The sequence below is a fragment of the Lethenteron reissneri genome, unplaced genomic scaffold (assembly GCF_015708825.2).
Source record: "Lethenteron reissneri isolate LAM-NWPU_2019-01 unplaced genomic scaffold, ASM1570882v1 scaffold_1846, whole genome shotgun sequence".
Classification (NCBI taxonomy): domain Eukaryota; kingdom Metazoa; phylum Chordata; class Hyperoartia; order Petromyzontiformes; family Petromyzontidae; genus Lethenteron; species Lethenteron reissneri.
Window position 1 is genome coordinate 811,031 of NW_026891604.1, and position 17,671 is coordinate 828,701.

The 17,671-nt window shown below is 46.6% G+C and overlaps 1 protein-coding gene across 1 annotated transcript in view; it reads left to right on the forward strand.

The window, feature by feature from the left end:
* The window catches only part of LOC133339358 (uncharacterized), an 86,785-nt gene that overhangs the window by 25,575 nt on the left and 43,539 nt on the right, over positions 1-17,671 (forward strand). The window contains exon 8 of the mRNA XM_061547491.1: positions 1,641-1,791. Coding sequence (XP_061403475.1) covers positions 1,641-1,791 — 151 coding nt within the window. The remainder of the gene's footprint in view (positions 1-1,640; positions 1,792-17,671) is intronic.

Genomic DNA, 17,671 nt, shown 5'->3' on the forward strand with positions numbered 1-17,671 from the left:
CCCAGCGAGATGTTGACTACATCGCCTGGTGCACAGGAGGTTGTGGGTTCGATCCCGGACCCTGCGAGATGTTGACTACATACCCTGGTGCACAGGAGGTTGTGGGTTCGATCCCGGACCCTGCGAGATGTTGACTACCTCGCCTGGTGCACAGGAGGTCGTGGGTTCGATCCCAGACCTTAACGTCACGGTGATTGGGTAGATGTTAACTACCTCGCCTGGTACGCAGGTCGTGGGTTCGATCCCGCACCCAGCGAGATGTAGACTACCTCGCCTGGTGCACAGGAGGTCGTGGGTTCGATCCCAGACCTTAACGTCACGGTGATTGCGTAGATGTTAACTACCTCGCCTGGTACGCAGGTCGTGGGTTCGATCCCGCACCCAGCGAGATGTAGACTGCATCGCCTGGTGTGCAGGAGGGCGTGGGTTCGATCCCAGACCTTAACGTCACAGTGATTGGGTAGATGTTAACTACCTTGCCTGGTATACAGGAAGTTCATGGGTAAGATCCTGACTCTGACGCCTGCTGTATATTTGGAATCTGCATCTCTCGCATCATCATCATCATCACGGTGGCTAGGAGATGTTAACTACCTCGCCTGGTATGCAGGAGGTCGTGGGTTCGACCCCGGGACCTTCGGCCTGCTTTATATTTAGAGTTTGTGTCTCTCTCCCTCTCTCATCATCATCACCGCGGTGGATGGGAGACGTTAACTACCTCGCCTGGTATACAGAAGGCCATGGGTTCAATCCCGCACCCTGACGCCTGCTGCTGTATATTTGGAGTCTGCATCTCTCTCTCTTCCCGTGGCCGTGAAAGCAATGTGTTAAACGACTGTACTGTTGCCACTTCCCCTTCCACACCACCACCATTCACTTACGCACCCACTCACCAATTCCCTCGCTCACCATTCCACACCACACATCCATCAACTCATTCACCCCTCTACCCACCCATTCACCCACCCACCAACCCACTCACCCACCCACCAACCCACTCACCCACCCACCAACCCAATCACCCACCCACCAACCCACTCACCACCACATCCACTCACCACCACACACACTTACCCACCCACCCACTCACCCACACACCACAATACCGACACATCACCACACCCACTCACCCACTCACCCACTCACCCACCCACACACTCACCCACTCACCCACCCACCCACTCACCCATCCACACACTCACCCACCCACCCACTCACCCACTCACCCACCCACCCACTCACCCATCCACTCACCCACCCACACACTCACCACCACACAAATTCACCACCACACTAACTCACCATCACACAAACTCACCATCACACAAACTCACCATCACACAAACTCACCACCACACCCACCCACCCACTCACCCACCCACACCCACTCACCACCACACCCACCCACCCACTGAACCACCCACCCACCCACTCATCCACCCACTCACTCACCCACTCACTCACCCACTGAACCACCCACTCACTCACTGAACCACCCACTGAACCACCCACTGAACCACCCACCCACTCACCCACTCATCCACCCACTCACTCACCCACTCACTCACCCACTGAACCACCCACTCACTCACTGAACCACCCACTGAACCACCCACTGAACCCCCCCCCCCCCCCCGCAGGCTCCGTGCAGCTGCCCGTGCCGCCAGCGCGCTGCACCGCTCCCTGCCGATGTCCCCCGGCGCCACGCTCAGTCGCTGGCTCGAGCACGTGACCGCTGTGGGCGGAGCCGAGCACCTCAGGCCGCGAGCAGCGACGGCAGCGGCAGCAGGAGCAGGAGGAGGAGGGGGAGGGGCAGGAGAGGGAGGAGGAGGAGGAGGAGGGGGAGGAGCAGCAGAAGGAGGAGTAGGGGGAGGAGTAGGAGGAGGGGGAGGAGGAGGGGGAGGAGTAGGAGCAGCAGAAGGAGAAGCAGCAGAAGGAGGAGCAGCAGGAGGGGCAGGAGAGGGAGGAGGAGGGGGAGGAGGGGGAGGAGTAGGAGGAGGGGGAGGAGGGAGAGGAGTAGGAGGAGTAGCAGGAGGAAGAGGAGGAGGAGGGGCAGGTGGAGGGGGAATTGGAGGAGTAGCAGCAGAAGGAGTAGCAGCAGAAGGAGGGGGAGGAGGGGGGGGAGGAGGGGGAGGAACAGGAGGGGCAGGAGGGTCTCTGCTGCTGCTCCTGTCTGCGCTGACTTTGTTGGTGTGCGTGTTGATCGTGGAGGGGGCTCGGAGGAGAGGCGTCGCGCAGTCGAAGATTAAACGCCCCTGAAGTCCTCAAGTCTCCTCTGTGTGGTGGTGATGAGTCTATGGGTCTCTGTGTGAGTCTATGGGTCTCTGTGTGGTGGTGATGAGTCTATGGGTCTCTGTGTGGTGGTGATGAGTCTGTGGGTCTCTGTGTGGTGATGAGTCTGTGGGTCTCTGTGTAGTGGTGATGAGTCTGTGGGTCTCTGTGTAGTGGTGATGAGTCTGTGGGTCTCTGCGTGGTGATGATGAGTCTGTGGGTCTCTGTGTGGTGGTGATGAGTCTATGGGTCTCTGTGTGGTGAGTCTGTGGGTCTCTGTGTGGTGATGAGTCTATGGGTATCTGTGTGGTGGTTATGAGTCTATGGGTCTCTGTGTGGTGGTGATGAGTCTATGGGTCTCTGTGTGGTGAGTCTATGGGTCTCTGTGTGGTGGTGATGAGTCTATGGGTCTCTGTGTGGTGAGTCTGTGGGTCTCTGTGTGGTGGTGATGAGTCTGTGGGTCTCTGTGTGGTGATGAGTCTGTGGGTCTCTGTGTGGTGGTGATGAGTCTGTGGATCTCTGTGTGGTGATGAGTCTGTGGGTCTCTGTGTGGTGATGAGTCTGTGGGTCTCTGTGTGGTGGTGATGAGTCTGTGCGTCTCTGTGTGGTGGTTTATGTTTGTGCGTGAGTCGTTGGGTCTCTGTGTGAGTCTATGCATCTCTGTCTGAGTCTCCTTTGTGTGTTGAGGAGTCTATGGGTTTCTGTGTGATGACTCTATAGCTCTCTGTGTGGTGATGAATCGATGACTCTCTGTGTGGTGATGAATCGATGACTCTCTGTGTCGTGACGAGTCTATGGCTCTCTGTGTGGTGATGAGTCTATGGCTCTCTGTGTGCTGATGAGTCTATGTGTCTCTGTGTGGTGATGAGTATATGTGTCTCTGTGTGGTGATTCTGTGGTTTCCTGTGTGAGTCTATGGGTGACGGTTTCAGTATATGGGTCTCTGAAAGTGCTTGCCATGAATGAACCACAATGCCTCTGGTCAGCAAGAAGCTAAAACTATCATCACACCAACTTCGCTCAGCATCCTTCCAGCCGCAGCAGCTGCTCAGCTATCAAATAAAAACGTTATCGCATCGCACGGTTTCACATCCTGCATACACTACACTATACACTACTATGCACTAGTATACACTTCTATACAGGACCTTACACTACGATACACTAAACTACACGAAACCTACACTACTATGCACTATACACTACTATGACCTGCACTATACACTACACTATACACTACTTTATAAACTACACTATACACTACACTATACACTACACTGTACACTACACTATACACTACACTAATCACTAAACTATACACTACACTATAACCTGCACTATACACTACACTATACACTACACTAATCACTACACTATACACTTCACTATACACTACACTAATCACTACACTATACACTACACTATACACTACACTATACACTACACTAATCACTACACTATACACTACACTATACACTACACTATACACTACTTCATAAACTACACTATACACTACTTTATAAACTACACTATACACTACACAATACACTACACTATACACTACTATAACCTGCACTATATACAATACACTACACTATACACTATATTATACACTACATTAATCCCTACACTAATCACTACACTATACACTACACCATACACTACACCATACACTACACTATACACTACTATACACGAATATAAACTGCATTACACACTACACTATACACTACACTAATCACTACACTATAAACTACACTATAAACTACACTATACACTACTATAACCTGCACTATACACTACACTATACACTACACTAATCACTACACTATACACTACACTATACACTACACTATACACTACTTCATAAACTACACTATACACTACTTTATAAACTACACTATACACTACACTATACACTACACTATACACTACACTATACACTACTTCATAAACTACACTATACACTACTTTATAAACTACACTATACACTACACAATCCACTACACTATACACTACTATAACCTGCACTATATACAATACACTACACTATACACTACTTTATAAACTACACTATACACTATATTATACACTACATTAATCACTACACTATACACTACACTATACACTACACTATACACTACTATACACGAATATAAACTGCATTACACACTACACTATACACTACACTAATCACTACACTAATCACTACACTATGCACGACACTACACTATAAACTACACTAATGACTACACTATACACTACACTATACACTACACTATACACTACACACTACACTACACTATACACTACACCATACACTACATTATACACTACATTATACACTATATTATACACTACACTATACACTACTTTATAAACTACACTATACACTACACTATACACTACACTATACACTACATTATACACTATATTATACACTACACTATACACAACACTGCTATACACTATACAATACACTACAATATACACTACACTGCTATACACTACACTATACACTACTATGCACTACTATACACGACTATAAACTACACTATACACTACACTATACACTACACTATACACTACACTATACACTACACTAATCACTACACTATACACTACCCTACACTATACACTACACTATACACTACACTATACACTGCACTATACACTACATGATGCACTACACTATACACTACACATTACATAATACACTGTATTATACACTACACACTACACTGCTATACACTACACACTACACTATACACTACACTATACACTACACTATACACTACACACTACACTATACACTACACTATACACTACACTATGAGTATGAACCACGCTGGTTCACAGCCGACTCGAAGGCTGCCACTGACTGCAAGGGGCTCCTCGTAGTCACGTGCAGCCCCGGGGGCTACGGGGGTCGTTCTGCTTCAGCCACTCCACCTCACCGGGGCTGACAGCGCAGGGCTCAGTGGCCACGGGCTCGCAGCTGCGCCCCCTGGCGGCTTCCCCCCTCACTGCGCTAAATTTCGATTTAAAGCTTCTTTCGTGACTGCAGGGATTCATCTTCTTGGTTATTTCGGTAAAGTCACGTAGAATGGAAATAATAAAATAATAAAAATATGAAACAAATCCACAGCAAGAAAATTGTGGATTTCACACCTGATGATGATTGCTTGTGTTGCAGTCGAAACGTCGTGAGAATTTTTATTGTTTTATATTATTTTATTATTTCCCTTCTACGTGACTTTACCGAAAAAACCAAGAATATATATATACAGTTTAACACGCATGCTTTCGCGACCAATGTTATTCATAATCAACGTTTTTGGGTTTAGATCGCGTTATTTATAAATGTGTCGTAACCCTCCACCACCCAACACGGCCAATCAGTAAAAAAGTGTCACGTTGACAAAAGACAAATAGTTCCCTGCTTTAGCCCACCGGTGTGTTGAAGTGTGAAACCACAACATTTACAATTTGAGTTGTACGACGTTTCGCTGGTAATTGCATCCAGCATCATCGGGCAATTCGCCAGAATGGTGAGGCTCTGCTGTATCTCCCGTTCTCTGCTCTATATTTGTCTTTTGTCAACATGACACTTTTTTACTGATTGGCCGTGTCGGGTGGTGGAGGGTTACGACACATTTATAAATAACGCGATCTAAACCCAAAAACGTTGATTATGAATATATATACACACACATATGTTTAAGTGACAACTATTACTGGTAGGCTGTGTCAGGTGGTGGCGGGTTTAACAACACATTAATATATTTACGTGATCTAACCCAAACAAACTCTATTATGGTCCACATATGCAGCTGGCAGGCATAGCCATGCTCCAGGATGGAACCCACGGCTTCCTGCACATGATGTAGGTAACATCTCCTAGCCTCCGTAGTGATGGTGATGAGAAGGGTGCAACTTCAAATATACAGCAGGCAGGCATCGTCAGGGTGAGAGATCGAATCAACGACCTCCTACATACCAGGCGATGTAGTTAACATCTCCTAGCCACGGTGATGATGATGATGAGAAGGACGCAGACTTCACATATACAGCAGGCAGGTATCGTCAGGGTGAGAGATCGAACCCACGACCTCCTGAATACCAGGCGAGGTAGTTAACATCTCCTAGCCACGGTGATGATGATGATGATGAGAAGGACGCAGACTTCAAATATACAGCAGGCAGGTATCGTCAGGGTGAGAGATCGAACCCACGACCTCCTGAATACCAGGCGAGGTAGTTAACATCTCCTAGCCACGGTGATGATGATGATGATGAGAAGGACGCAGACTTCAAATATACAGCAGGCAGGCATCGTCAGGGTTAGAGATCGAACCCACGACATCCTACATACCAGGCGATGTCGTTAACATCTCCTAGCCACGGTGATGATGGTGATGAAATAGACGTGGACTTCAAATATCCAGCAGACAGACATCGTCAAGGATCCGGGATCGAACCCACGACCTCCTGAATACCAGGCGAGGTGTAGTTAACATCTACTAGGCACCGTACAGCCCCCGCGAGGTTCCAATGTGGCCTCTGATTTGGATGCGTTCTAACTTTCTGCACCTGTCACGTAATCGTGATCGTTGTCGTGGTCCTGATAACGACACCAACACGGGGCCTTTGGCACTGACCACGTGAAGCATCACATCCCGTTGTCTAATGATCGTTAACGAACGGCTGTCAATCACGAGACCGCTCGTCGGTCAATCTATCGATTGATTTTGTCAATGACCAATCTCCTTGATTGTAATCACCAATTGCATTAGTAGTGTAGTGTAATAACTCCTCTTTTTAAATCCTTTATATTAGGTTCGCTTGCTTGCGTGCTTGCGACCGTGCAAACCTTTCGGTCGTTTTTTTAACCCACTTCCCGTGATCCAATCGAGCTGACATTTTGCACACAGACTCGTTGTGCCAGACAATTAATGTTCGTGAAATTTTTTTTCCAAAATTTTACACTGTTTAGGGAAAACAAATTAAATATTTAATTACCAATTGTTTAATACTGCAGACAATCATCTGACCCATAGGTGGCAGCCATCTCAAGCCAAAGGACGAGAGGACTCTAGCCGCCACGCATATAAAGGATTTAGAGTGAAAAACTTTGTTTTTACGGGCTATACTTTTTTTATCCACGCAATGGTAGCGTTGGTTACCCGGTGATGGGTTCAGTGCGTTAGTGAACGGACTGTTCATGGTGTCAATGAACCGGCGGTTCACTGACGGCAATCAACAGCAATAGCGCTGTGGGCGAAAGCAGTGATGGTGGTGGTGGTGATGACAAGATTCTAGCATCTGATGTCACCAGGAATTGCGATGTTGTTGTTGTGACTTGTGTGTTGTTGATTGTTGTGGCCACGTGACTTCTCATGGCGTCTGAGTCTTGGTCTACTGTGACGTCAGGGCCACGTGACTTCTCATGGTGTCTGGGTCTTGGTCTACTGTGACATCAGGGCCACGTGACTTCTCATGGTGTCTGAGTCTTGGTCTACTGTGACGTCAGGGCCATGTGACTTCTCATGGTGTCTGGGTCTTGGTCTACTGTGACGTCAGGGCCACGTGACTTCTCATGGTGTCTGGGTCTTGGTCTACTGTGACGTCAGGGCCACGTGACTTCTCATGGTGTCTGGGTCTTGGTCTACTGTGACGTCAGGGCCACGTGACTTCTCATGGTGTCTGAGTCTTGGTCTACTGTGACGTCAGGGCCATGTGACTTCTCATGGTGTCTGGGACTTGGTCTACTGTGACGTCAGGGCCACGTGACTTCTCATGGTGTCTGAGTCTTGGTCTACTGTGACGTCAGGGCCACGTGACTTCTCATGGTGTCTGGGTCTTGGTCTTCTGTGACGTCACGGCCACGTGACTTCTCATGGTGTCTGGGTCTTGGTCTACTGTGACGTGTAGGGCCACGTGACTTCTCATGGCGTCTGGGTCTTGGTCTACTGTGATGTCAGGGCCACGTGGCTTCTCGCTCGGTAGTGATGCTCAAGCTGAACCATCATCTGCAGCAGCATCAGCCGACTTTAGATATGAGAATAAGATGCTACTGCATATAAACCTTTAGAAAATATAAGAAAAAGGTCGTGATATACATGAATCTATGCAAGGTATAAGAATAAGGCCCTGCTGTATATAAATCTAAACAAGATATAAGAATAATACTCTGCTGTATATGAAGCTATACAAGATATAAGAACAAGACTGCTATATGTAGATTTATACAAGATACGAGAATAAGGCACTGCTATATATATACATCTATACAATAAATTAGAATAAGGCGCTGCTAATATTTAAATCTATTCAAAATATAACAATTAAGCTCTGCTATATATGTAAATCTACATGGGATATAAGAATAAGGCTCTGCTCTCTATATATCTAAGAAATAAGAATAACGCGCAAGTAGATATAAATCTATGCAAGATATTTAAAAAATTAACCCGTAAAAACAAAGTTTTTCACTATAAATCCTTTATATGAGTGGCATCGGTTTTATTTTATTATTCATTTCTGTTTTTCTTGAGTAAGAGTTTCATTTTTATCACATTGGTATTTTTAATTAAATATAAAGAAAGTCGTATATAAGGATTATAAGGTTTTCAGTATTTGTATGATTGTTTATATTGTACATTTCTGTTGTTTTCTTGAATAATTTTCTGTGTTTAGGAAAAATGTATGATTGTGTTAGTGAAATGTGTTTTTTTCCTAAAAAGTGGAAAATTTAGGAAAAAAATTTTCACGAAAATAAATTGTCACGCACAACGAGTCTGTGTGCAAAATGTCAGCTCGATTGGATCACGGGAAGTGGGTTAAAAAACGACCGAAAGATTTGCACGGTCGTAAGCGCGCAAGCAAGTGAACTTAATATAAAGGATTTAAAAAGGACACTTATTTCTATATTAATCTATACAAGGTACAAATGATTTGTCTCCGACCAACTGCGCCTGTTCAGACATCCTGTATCTCAGCCGCTGGATCTCTCAGCACCCAGGAGTTCCGAGGACGGCAGATGATAATTGGACCAGAGTGGTCCCCGACTCAGCGCGCTGCTCTGGTACCAATAGCGGCTGTCCGCTCACTCGGCACGGCAGCGAGCGGACAGCGCGGTGAGAGCCTCGACTGAGCTCGCAGTGCGGGGAGTCCTGGAGTGGTCACAGCAGCAGCAGCAGCTGCAATACATTTCGAGTGTCAACATCTTATCTCTGTCTGTCTTTGTTTTAATGTCCAGTTCTCGCAGGCATACAGAGCTGCTACTGAACACGAATGTTGTTCTTTAAGTTGTTCTGTGTTGGTCTTGTAGCTTAAGGGTTGCTTTCTTCTGCCAGATGTTACTGAATTATCTCTCAAACCTTTCGAATTTTAATAATCATTCTCCCTGTCTCTTTTTATCTGTCTCGGCGTGTGTCTCTCTCTGTCTCTCCCTGTCGTTCCTTTTTCCTCTCTCTCTATTTATCTCTCTCACTCTCTGCCTTTCTCTTCCTGTTTATCTCACTATCTCTCTTTCTGTCTGTATGCATCTGTTCCCCGTCTATCTCCCCCTATCTATTTGTCTCTCTCTATCTCTGTCACTCTGTATTTTTCTGCTTCTCTATTTCTACGTCTGTATTTCTGTCCCTCTCTGTTTCTTTGTCTATCTGTCTGTTTTATGTCGTCCACTCCTGGACTTTTGATTCATCGTCAGATGTTGTTATTTTACCTTTCCCATTTCTTCGTACGAGACGTCATCATTGGTGGTGCTGAGGGGAAATCTTCCCTGCAGTGCTCAGCAGCTTCCATTTAATAATCTTCGCTCTCTCTGCCACGAGCCTCAACAGCAACATTTGCTGTCAAGCAGCTGCGCCCACTATCCCAGCCCGAGTCTCCGCATCATCATCATCTTATCACTAGGTATCTGTTCCTATCTCTATGTGCATCTCTATGTATCTCTATGTGTTTCTGTGTATGTCTATATCTCTATTTATCTTTCTGTATCTCTGTGTATCCCTCGGTGGTCCAAAGGGTATATCCTCTCTAGCTCACCCAGCAACTCGTTATTCTCTTGATCCCTATCCCGATACAACTCGCTGCGATACTCAGTAGCCCCATCTCTGTGGGTCTCTCTTCTTTGCCCATCTTGCCGTCCCTGCTTTGTCTCGCTGTTTCACTGCAGCCTGAAACTCTAAACTCGTGGCGACGTTGATTCTAAATGTGGAGGTAAATAACTGGTAGACCCGGAGAGGAATCGACGCGACCACGGGGAGAGAGAGAGAGAGACGCAAACTCTAAAATATATAGCCGGCATTGTTAGGGTCCGGGATCGATCCCACGTACCTTCTAACTAGCAGGCGATGTCGTTAATATTTTCTCGCCACGGTGATGATGATGAGAGAGAGAGAGACATGCAAACTCGAAATATACAACAGGAATCGTCAGGGTCCAGGATAGAACCCACGATCCCCTGTATACCAGGGAAGGTAGTTAACGTATCCTAGCCACCGTTATAATATTGAGAGAGAGAGAGAGACGCAGGCTCCGAATATACAACAGGCAGGCATCGTCAGGGTCCGGGATCTCCTAAATACCAGGCAAGGTAGTTAACATCTCCTAGCCACCATGATGATGATGAGAGGGAGAGAGATGCAGACTCCAAATATACAGCAGGTGCCTGAGTCCTGGATCAAATCCACGACCTCCTGTATACCAGGCGAAGGAGTTAACATCTTCTTCTTGGTTCTTTCGGTAAAGTCACGTAGAAGGGAAGTAATAAAATAATAAAAATAAAACATAATAAAACAATTCTCACGACGTTTCGGCCACAACGCAAGCAGCCGTCCTCAGGTGAAAACCAGGTCCGTCGAGGCGACAGAGTCTGAATGAAACAGCACACGGGCTTGGAGCATATATATAAGCTGGGCGCATTGACAAAGGAATTTGCATATCAACAGGAATTTAGCATATTTATGGGAAATGCAGGAATGTAATTAGTACTGCATATGCATGTGCATTATGCAGGATTAACAGCATCAAAGGGAGCTGTAGTTACTGCTGCTGCAGTAGTTGCTGCTGCTGCTGCAGTTTCTGCTGCTGCTGCAGTTGCTGCTGCTGCTGCAGTTGCTGCTGCTGCTGCACTTGCTGCTGCTGCTGCACTTGCTGCTGCTGCACTTGCTCCGTGCTGCTCCATGCAAGGGGCTCGTAGCCACGTCCACCCCTGTGGGCCACGGGGAGTCGATCTGCTTCACCGAGCCACCTCCTCGGTGCTGACAGGGCACGGCTCAGTCCTTCCCTGGCTCACAGCTGCGCCACGTGGTGGTTTCCGACCCCTGCGCTGTGAATGAACGTGCCAGGCTGCTGCTGAGACGCAGCGGTTAAGGCGGTGGAGCTTCTGGCCGCCAGATGTGGACGTCTCTGCGTGATGCGAGGCCACGCGGACGTCGCGATGTCGTTCACACCGACCCCACTCCGTCTCCTCTCTCGAGGGGGTTGCGAGCCAAACGTCGCTCATTTAGGCTATTTAATTTCAGTGTGTCTTTCTCCTAATTTTCAAGCTTGCGTACCGTACCACGTCGTCGTCCACTCATTGACATGCAATCTTTTTTCTCTGCCCCCTCCCTCTCTCTGCCCCCGCCCCCTCTCTCTATTTAAGGCCTCGTCACAGAGACGACCTCTCTCTTTGTGCCGATACGTGTTCTCTCTCTCTGTGTGTATCTTTGTGATATCTGTCTGCTTATATGTCTGTCTATAGTTTTCCGGTTAGATTTTTGTTGCTATTTCTTTTATACCTGATGATGATTGCTTGTGTTGCAATCGAAACGTCGTAGTATGCTATTGTTTAATTTATTATTTTATCTTTATACGTGACTTTACCGAAAAAAACAAAGAATAATTCCTGCAGTCACGAAAGCTCCTAATTAAGATTAAAATACACAAATTTACATTATTTACCACTTTCTCTTGACTCTAAATGTGAAGGGAAAAAACGGGAGGATCCGGAGAAGAATCCGCCCCAAACACGGGCAGAGGGAGAGACATTCAAACTCCCAATATAAAGCAGCAGGTGTCAGGGTCGAGATAGAACCCACGACCTCCTGCATACCAGGCGAGGTAGTTAACATCTCTCAGCCCACACCGTACAGCCCTCGTCAGGTTCCAATGTGGCCCCTGAGTCGGAGGCGTTCTAACTTTCTGCACCGGTCACAGAATCATGATCGTTTTCGTGATGCTGATAACGACACCCACACGAAGCACTTGGCACTGACCACGTGACGTGTCACGTGTCGCATTCCGTCGTCTGATTATCGTTAACGGACGGCTGTCAATCACGCGACCAATCGCTGATTGATCTATCGATTGAATTCATCGACGGCCAATCTCCTTGATTGTAATCACCGATTGCATTTGTAGCGAGATGGTGAACTTCAGCGTAATCACTCCCCTTCATTATCCATGCAAGGTTAGCGTTGGTCACCCTGTGATGGGTTCAGTGCATTAGTGAATGGACTGTTCAGGGTGTCAATGAACTGGCGGTTCACTGATGGCAATCATCAGTGATTGCGCTGTGGGCGACAGCAGAGATGGAGGCGGTGATGGTAACACGATTCTACCATCTGCTTTCGACTGGGATCGCGTTGTTGTTGTTGAGACATCAGAGCCACGTGACTTCTCATGGTGTCTGGGCCTTGGTCTACTGTGACGTCAGAACCACATGATTTCTCGTAGTGTCTGGGTCTTGGTCTACTGTGACGTCAGGGCCACGTGACTTCTCGTGGTGTCTGGGTCTTGGTCTACTGTGACGTCAGGGCCACGTGACTTCTCGTGGTGTCTGGGTCTTGGTCTACTGTGACGTCAGGGCCACGTGACTTCTCGTGGTGTCTGGGTCTTGGTCTACTGTGACGTCAGGGCCACGTGACTTCTCGTGGCGTCTGGGTCTTGGTCTACTGTGACGTCAGGGCCACGTGACTTCTCATGGTGTCTGGGTCTTGGTCTACTGTGACGTCAGGGCCACGTGACTTCTCGTGGCGTCTGGGTCTTGGTCTACTGTGACGTCAGGGCCACGTGACTTCTCATGGTGTCTTGGTCTTGGTCTACTGTGACGTCAGGGCCACGTGACTTCTCGTGGTGTCTGGGTCTTGGTCTACTGTGACGTCATTGCCACGTGACTTCTCGTGGTGTCTGGGTCTTGGTCTACTGTGACGTCATTGCCACGTGGCTTCTCGTGGTGTCTTGGTCTTGGTCTACTGTGACGTCATTGCCACGTGACTTCTCGTGGTGTCTGGGTCTTGGTCTACTGTGACGTCAGGGCCACGTGACTTCTCGTGGTGTCTGGGTCTTGGTCTACTGTGACGTCATTGCCACGTGACTTCTCGTGGTGTCTGGGTCTTGGTCTACTGTGACGTCAGGGCCACGTGACTTCTCGTGGTGTCTGGGTCTTGGTCTACTGTGACGTCATTGCCACGTGACTTCTCATGATGTCTGGGTCTTGGTCTACTGTGACGTCATTGCCACGTGACTTCTCGTGGTGTCTGGGTCTTGGTCTACTGTGACGTCATTGCCACGTGACTTCTCATGGCGTCTGGGTCTTGGTCTACTGTGACGTCAGGGCCACGTGGCTTCTCATGGCGTCTGAGTCTTGGTCTACTGTGACGTCGGGGTCACGTGGCTTCTCGCTCGGTAGTAGTGGTCAAACAAAACCACCATCTTCAGCTGCAGCAGCATCAGCTTACTTTAGATAAAATACTAAGGTGCCACTATTTATAAACCTTTAAAAGGTATGTAAATAAGGTTGCACTGTATATGAATCTCTATAAGGTATAAGAATAAGGCTTTGCTTTAAATAAATCTCATTTAGATATCACAATACGTCACTGCTATATATAAATCTGAATGAGATATGAGAATAAGGCTCTGCTATATTCACACCTATAAAAGATATGACAATAAGAATCTTCTATATATGAATCTATACAAGATATGAGAATAACAATCTGCTATATATAAATATATTCAACAATAAGAATAAGACTGTTATATCTCAATCGATATGTGATATGAGAGCAAGGCTCTTCAAAAACACAAATCTATACAAGGTATAAGAATAAGGCATTGTGATATCTAAATTCCTATAAGGTATACGAATAGGGTACTGCTCATATTAATCTATGCAAGATATGAGAATAAGGACATTATATATATATACATCAATATAATTAATAAGAATAAGGCACTGCTATATAAATCCGTAAAAAGGTATAAAACTAAGATTCTGCTATACGTAAATCTATATAAAATATAAGAATAAGACGCTTCTATACATAAATCTATACGAGAAATAAGATCACTATTCTTCGGCCAACTGCGCCTGCTCAGACATCCTGTACCTCAGCCGCTGGATCTCTCAGCACCCAGGAGTCGTGAGGAGGGCTGAATCAGGCTACCCTGTGGACCCCGACCATGCACGCTGCTCTGGTACCAATAGCGGCTGTCCACTCACCCAGCACGGCAGCGAGCGGACAGCAAGGTGAGAGCCTCGACTGAGCTCGCAGTGCGGGGAGTCCTGGAGTGGTCACAGCAGCAGCAGCAGCTGCAATACATTTCGAGTGTCAACATCTTATCTCTGTCAGTCTTTGTGTTAATGTCCGAATCTAGCAGGCATACAGAGCAGTTACCTGAACACGCATGTTCTTTCAGATGTTGAGTGTTTCGCCTTCTAGGTTAAGATTTGTTTGCATCTGCAAAATGTTCGTGAATCCTGTCTCATACCTACTGCTTTTGGGAGCCATTCTCTCTGTCTGCCTCTTTCTCTCTGTCTTTCCCTCTGTATTTTTCTGTCTCCGTCTCTCTGTTTCTCTCTCTCTGTCTCTCTCTGTATCTTACTACAGTGAGGGAAAAAAAGTATTTTATCCCCTGCTGATTTTTTTGCCCACTGACAAAGAAATGATCAGTCTATAATTTTAATGGTAGGTTTATTTGAACAATGAGAGACATAATAACAACAAAATCCAGAAAAATGCATGTCAAACATGTTATAAATTGATTTGCATTTTAATGAGGGAAATAAGTATTTGACCCCCTCTCAATCAGAAAGATTTTTGGCTCCCAGGTGTCTTTTATACAGGTAACGAGCTGAGATTAGGAGCACACTCTTAAAGGGAGTGCTCCTAATCTCAGGTTGTAACCTGTATAAAAAACACCTGTTCACAGAAGCAATCAATCAGTCAGATTCTCCACCATGGCCAAGGCCAAAAAGCTCTCCAAGGATGTCAGGGACAAGATTGTAGACCTACACAAGGCTGGAATGGGATACAAGACCATCGCCAAGCAGCTTGGTGAGAAGGTGACAACAGTTGGTGCGATTATTCGCAAATGGAAGAAACACAAAAGAACTGTCAATCTCCCTCGCCTGGGGCTCCATGCAAGATCTCACCTCGTGGAGTTGCAATGATCATGAGAACGGTGAGGAATCAGCCCAGAACTACACGGGAGGATCTTGTCAATGATCTCAAGGCAGCTGGGACCATAGTCACCAAGAAAACAGTTGGTAACACACTACGCCGTGAAGGACTGAAATCTTGCAGCGCCCGCAAGGTCCCCCTGCTCAAGAAAGCATACATGCCCGTCTGAAGTTTGCCAATGAACATCTGAATGATTCAGAGGACAACTGGGTGAAAGTGTTGTGGTTAGATGAGACCAAAATGGAGCTCTTTGGCATCAACTCAACTCGCCGTGTTTGGAGGAGGAGGAATGCTGCCTATGACCCCAAGAACACCATCCCCACCCTCAAACATGGAGGTGGAAACATTATGCTTTGGGGGTGTGTTTCTGCCAAGGAGACAGGACAACTTCACTGCATCAAATGGACGATGGACGGGGCCATGTACCGTTAAATCTTGGGTGAGAACCTCCTTCCCTCAGCCAGGGCATTGAAAATGGGTCGTGGATGGGTATTCCAGCATGACAATGACCCAAAACACACGGCCAAGGCAACAAAGGAGTGGCTCAAGAAGAAGCACATTAAGGTCCTGGAGTGGCCTAGCCAGTCTCCAGAACTTAATCCCATAGAAAATCTGTAGAGGGAGCTGAAGGTTCGAGTTGCCAAACGTCAGCCTCGAAACCTTAATGACTTGGAGAAGATCTGCAAAGAGGAGTGGGACAAAATCCCTCCTGAGATGTGTGCAAACCTGGTGGCCAACTACAAGAAACGTCTGACCTCTGTGATTGCCAACAAGGGTTTTGCCACCAAGTACTAAGTCATGTTTTGCAGAGGGGTCAAATACTTATTTCCCTCATTAAAATGCAAATCAATTTATAACATTTTGACATGCGTTTTTCTGGATTTTGTTGTTGTTATTCTGTCTCTCACTTTTCATATAAACCTACCATTAAAATTATAGACTGATCATTTCTTTGTCAGTGGGCAAACGTACAAAATCAGCATGGGATCAAATACTTTTTTACCTCACTGTATATGTATTTCTAATTGTATATATCTGTGTATATCTATGTATCTCTATGTATCTCTATGTATCTCTATGTATATTTAATTACGTGTGTATTTACATATTTCTAAGTGTCTATGTATATCTACATTAATCTGTGTATCTGTATGTATCTCTGTATGTATACGTGTCTCTACGTATCTCTATGTATCTCTATGTATCTCCCGGTGGTACTGAGGAGATATCTCGTCTAGCTCACCCAGCAGCTCGTTATTCTCTTGATCCCTATCCTAATACAACTCGCTGTGATACTCTGTAGCCCCATCTCTGTGGGTCTCTCTTCTTGTCCATCTTGCCGTCCCTGCCTTGTCTCGCTGTTCTACTGCAGCCTGATGCTCTAAACGCGTGGCGACGTTGATTCTAAATGTTGGAGGGTAATAACCAGAGGACCCGGAGAGAAATCCACGCGACCACGGGGAGAGAGAGAGATGCAAAGTCGGGTCATACAGCAGGCGTTGTCAGGGTCTGGGATCGATTCCATGGCCTCCTGTATATACCAGGAGAAGTAGTTAACATCTTTCTAGCCACCATGATGATGATGAGAGAGAGAAATACAAACCAAATATACAAGCGTCAGGATCGAGATCAAACCCACAACTCCCTGCACATCAGACAAGGTCGTTAACATCTCTCTAGCCACTGTGGAGCCCTGTGTATCATTGGCACAGACACTGAGTTTTACACCGACGCTTGAAATGACTTTGCCAAGAGGAACAATCTCCACGCGGTGACGAGAACATCGCCCAGAATAGACCCTTGGGGGACACCGCAAAGCGGAAGCTCGCGAGAGAACGCGACCACCGTTCATAGACACCGCAATGCGCCCGATCAGCGGGTCTCTATGGGTATGGGTCTCTATGGGTATGGGTTTTTTGGTTATTGGTCTCGATAGTTAT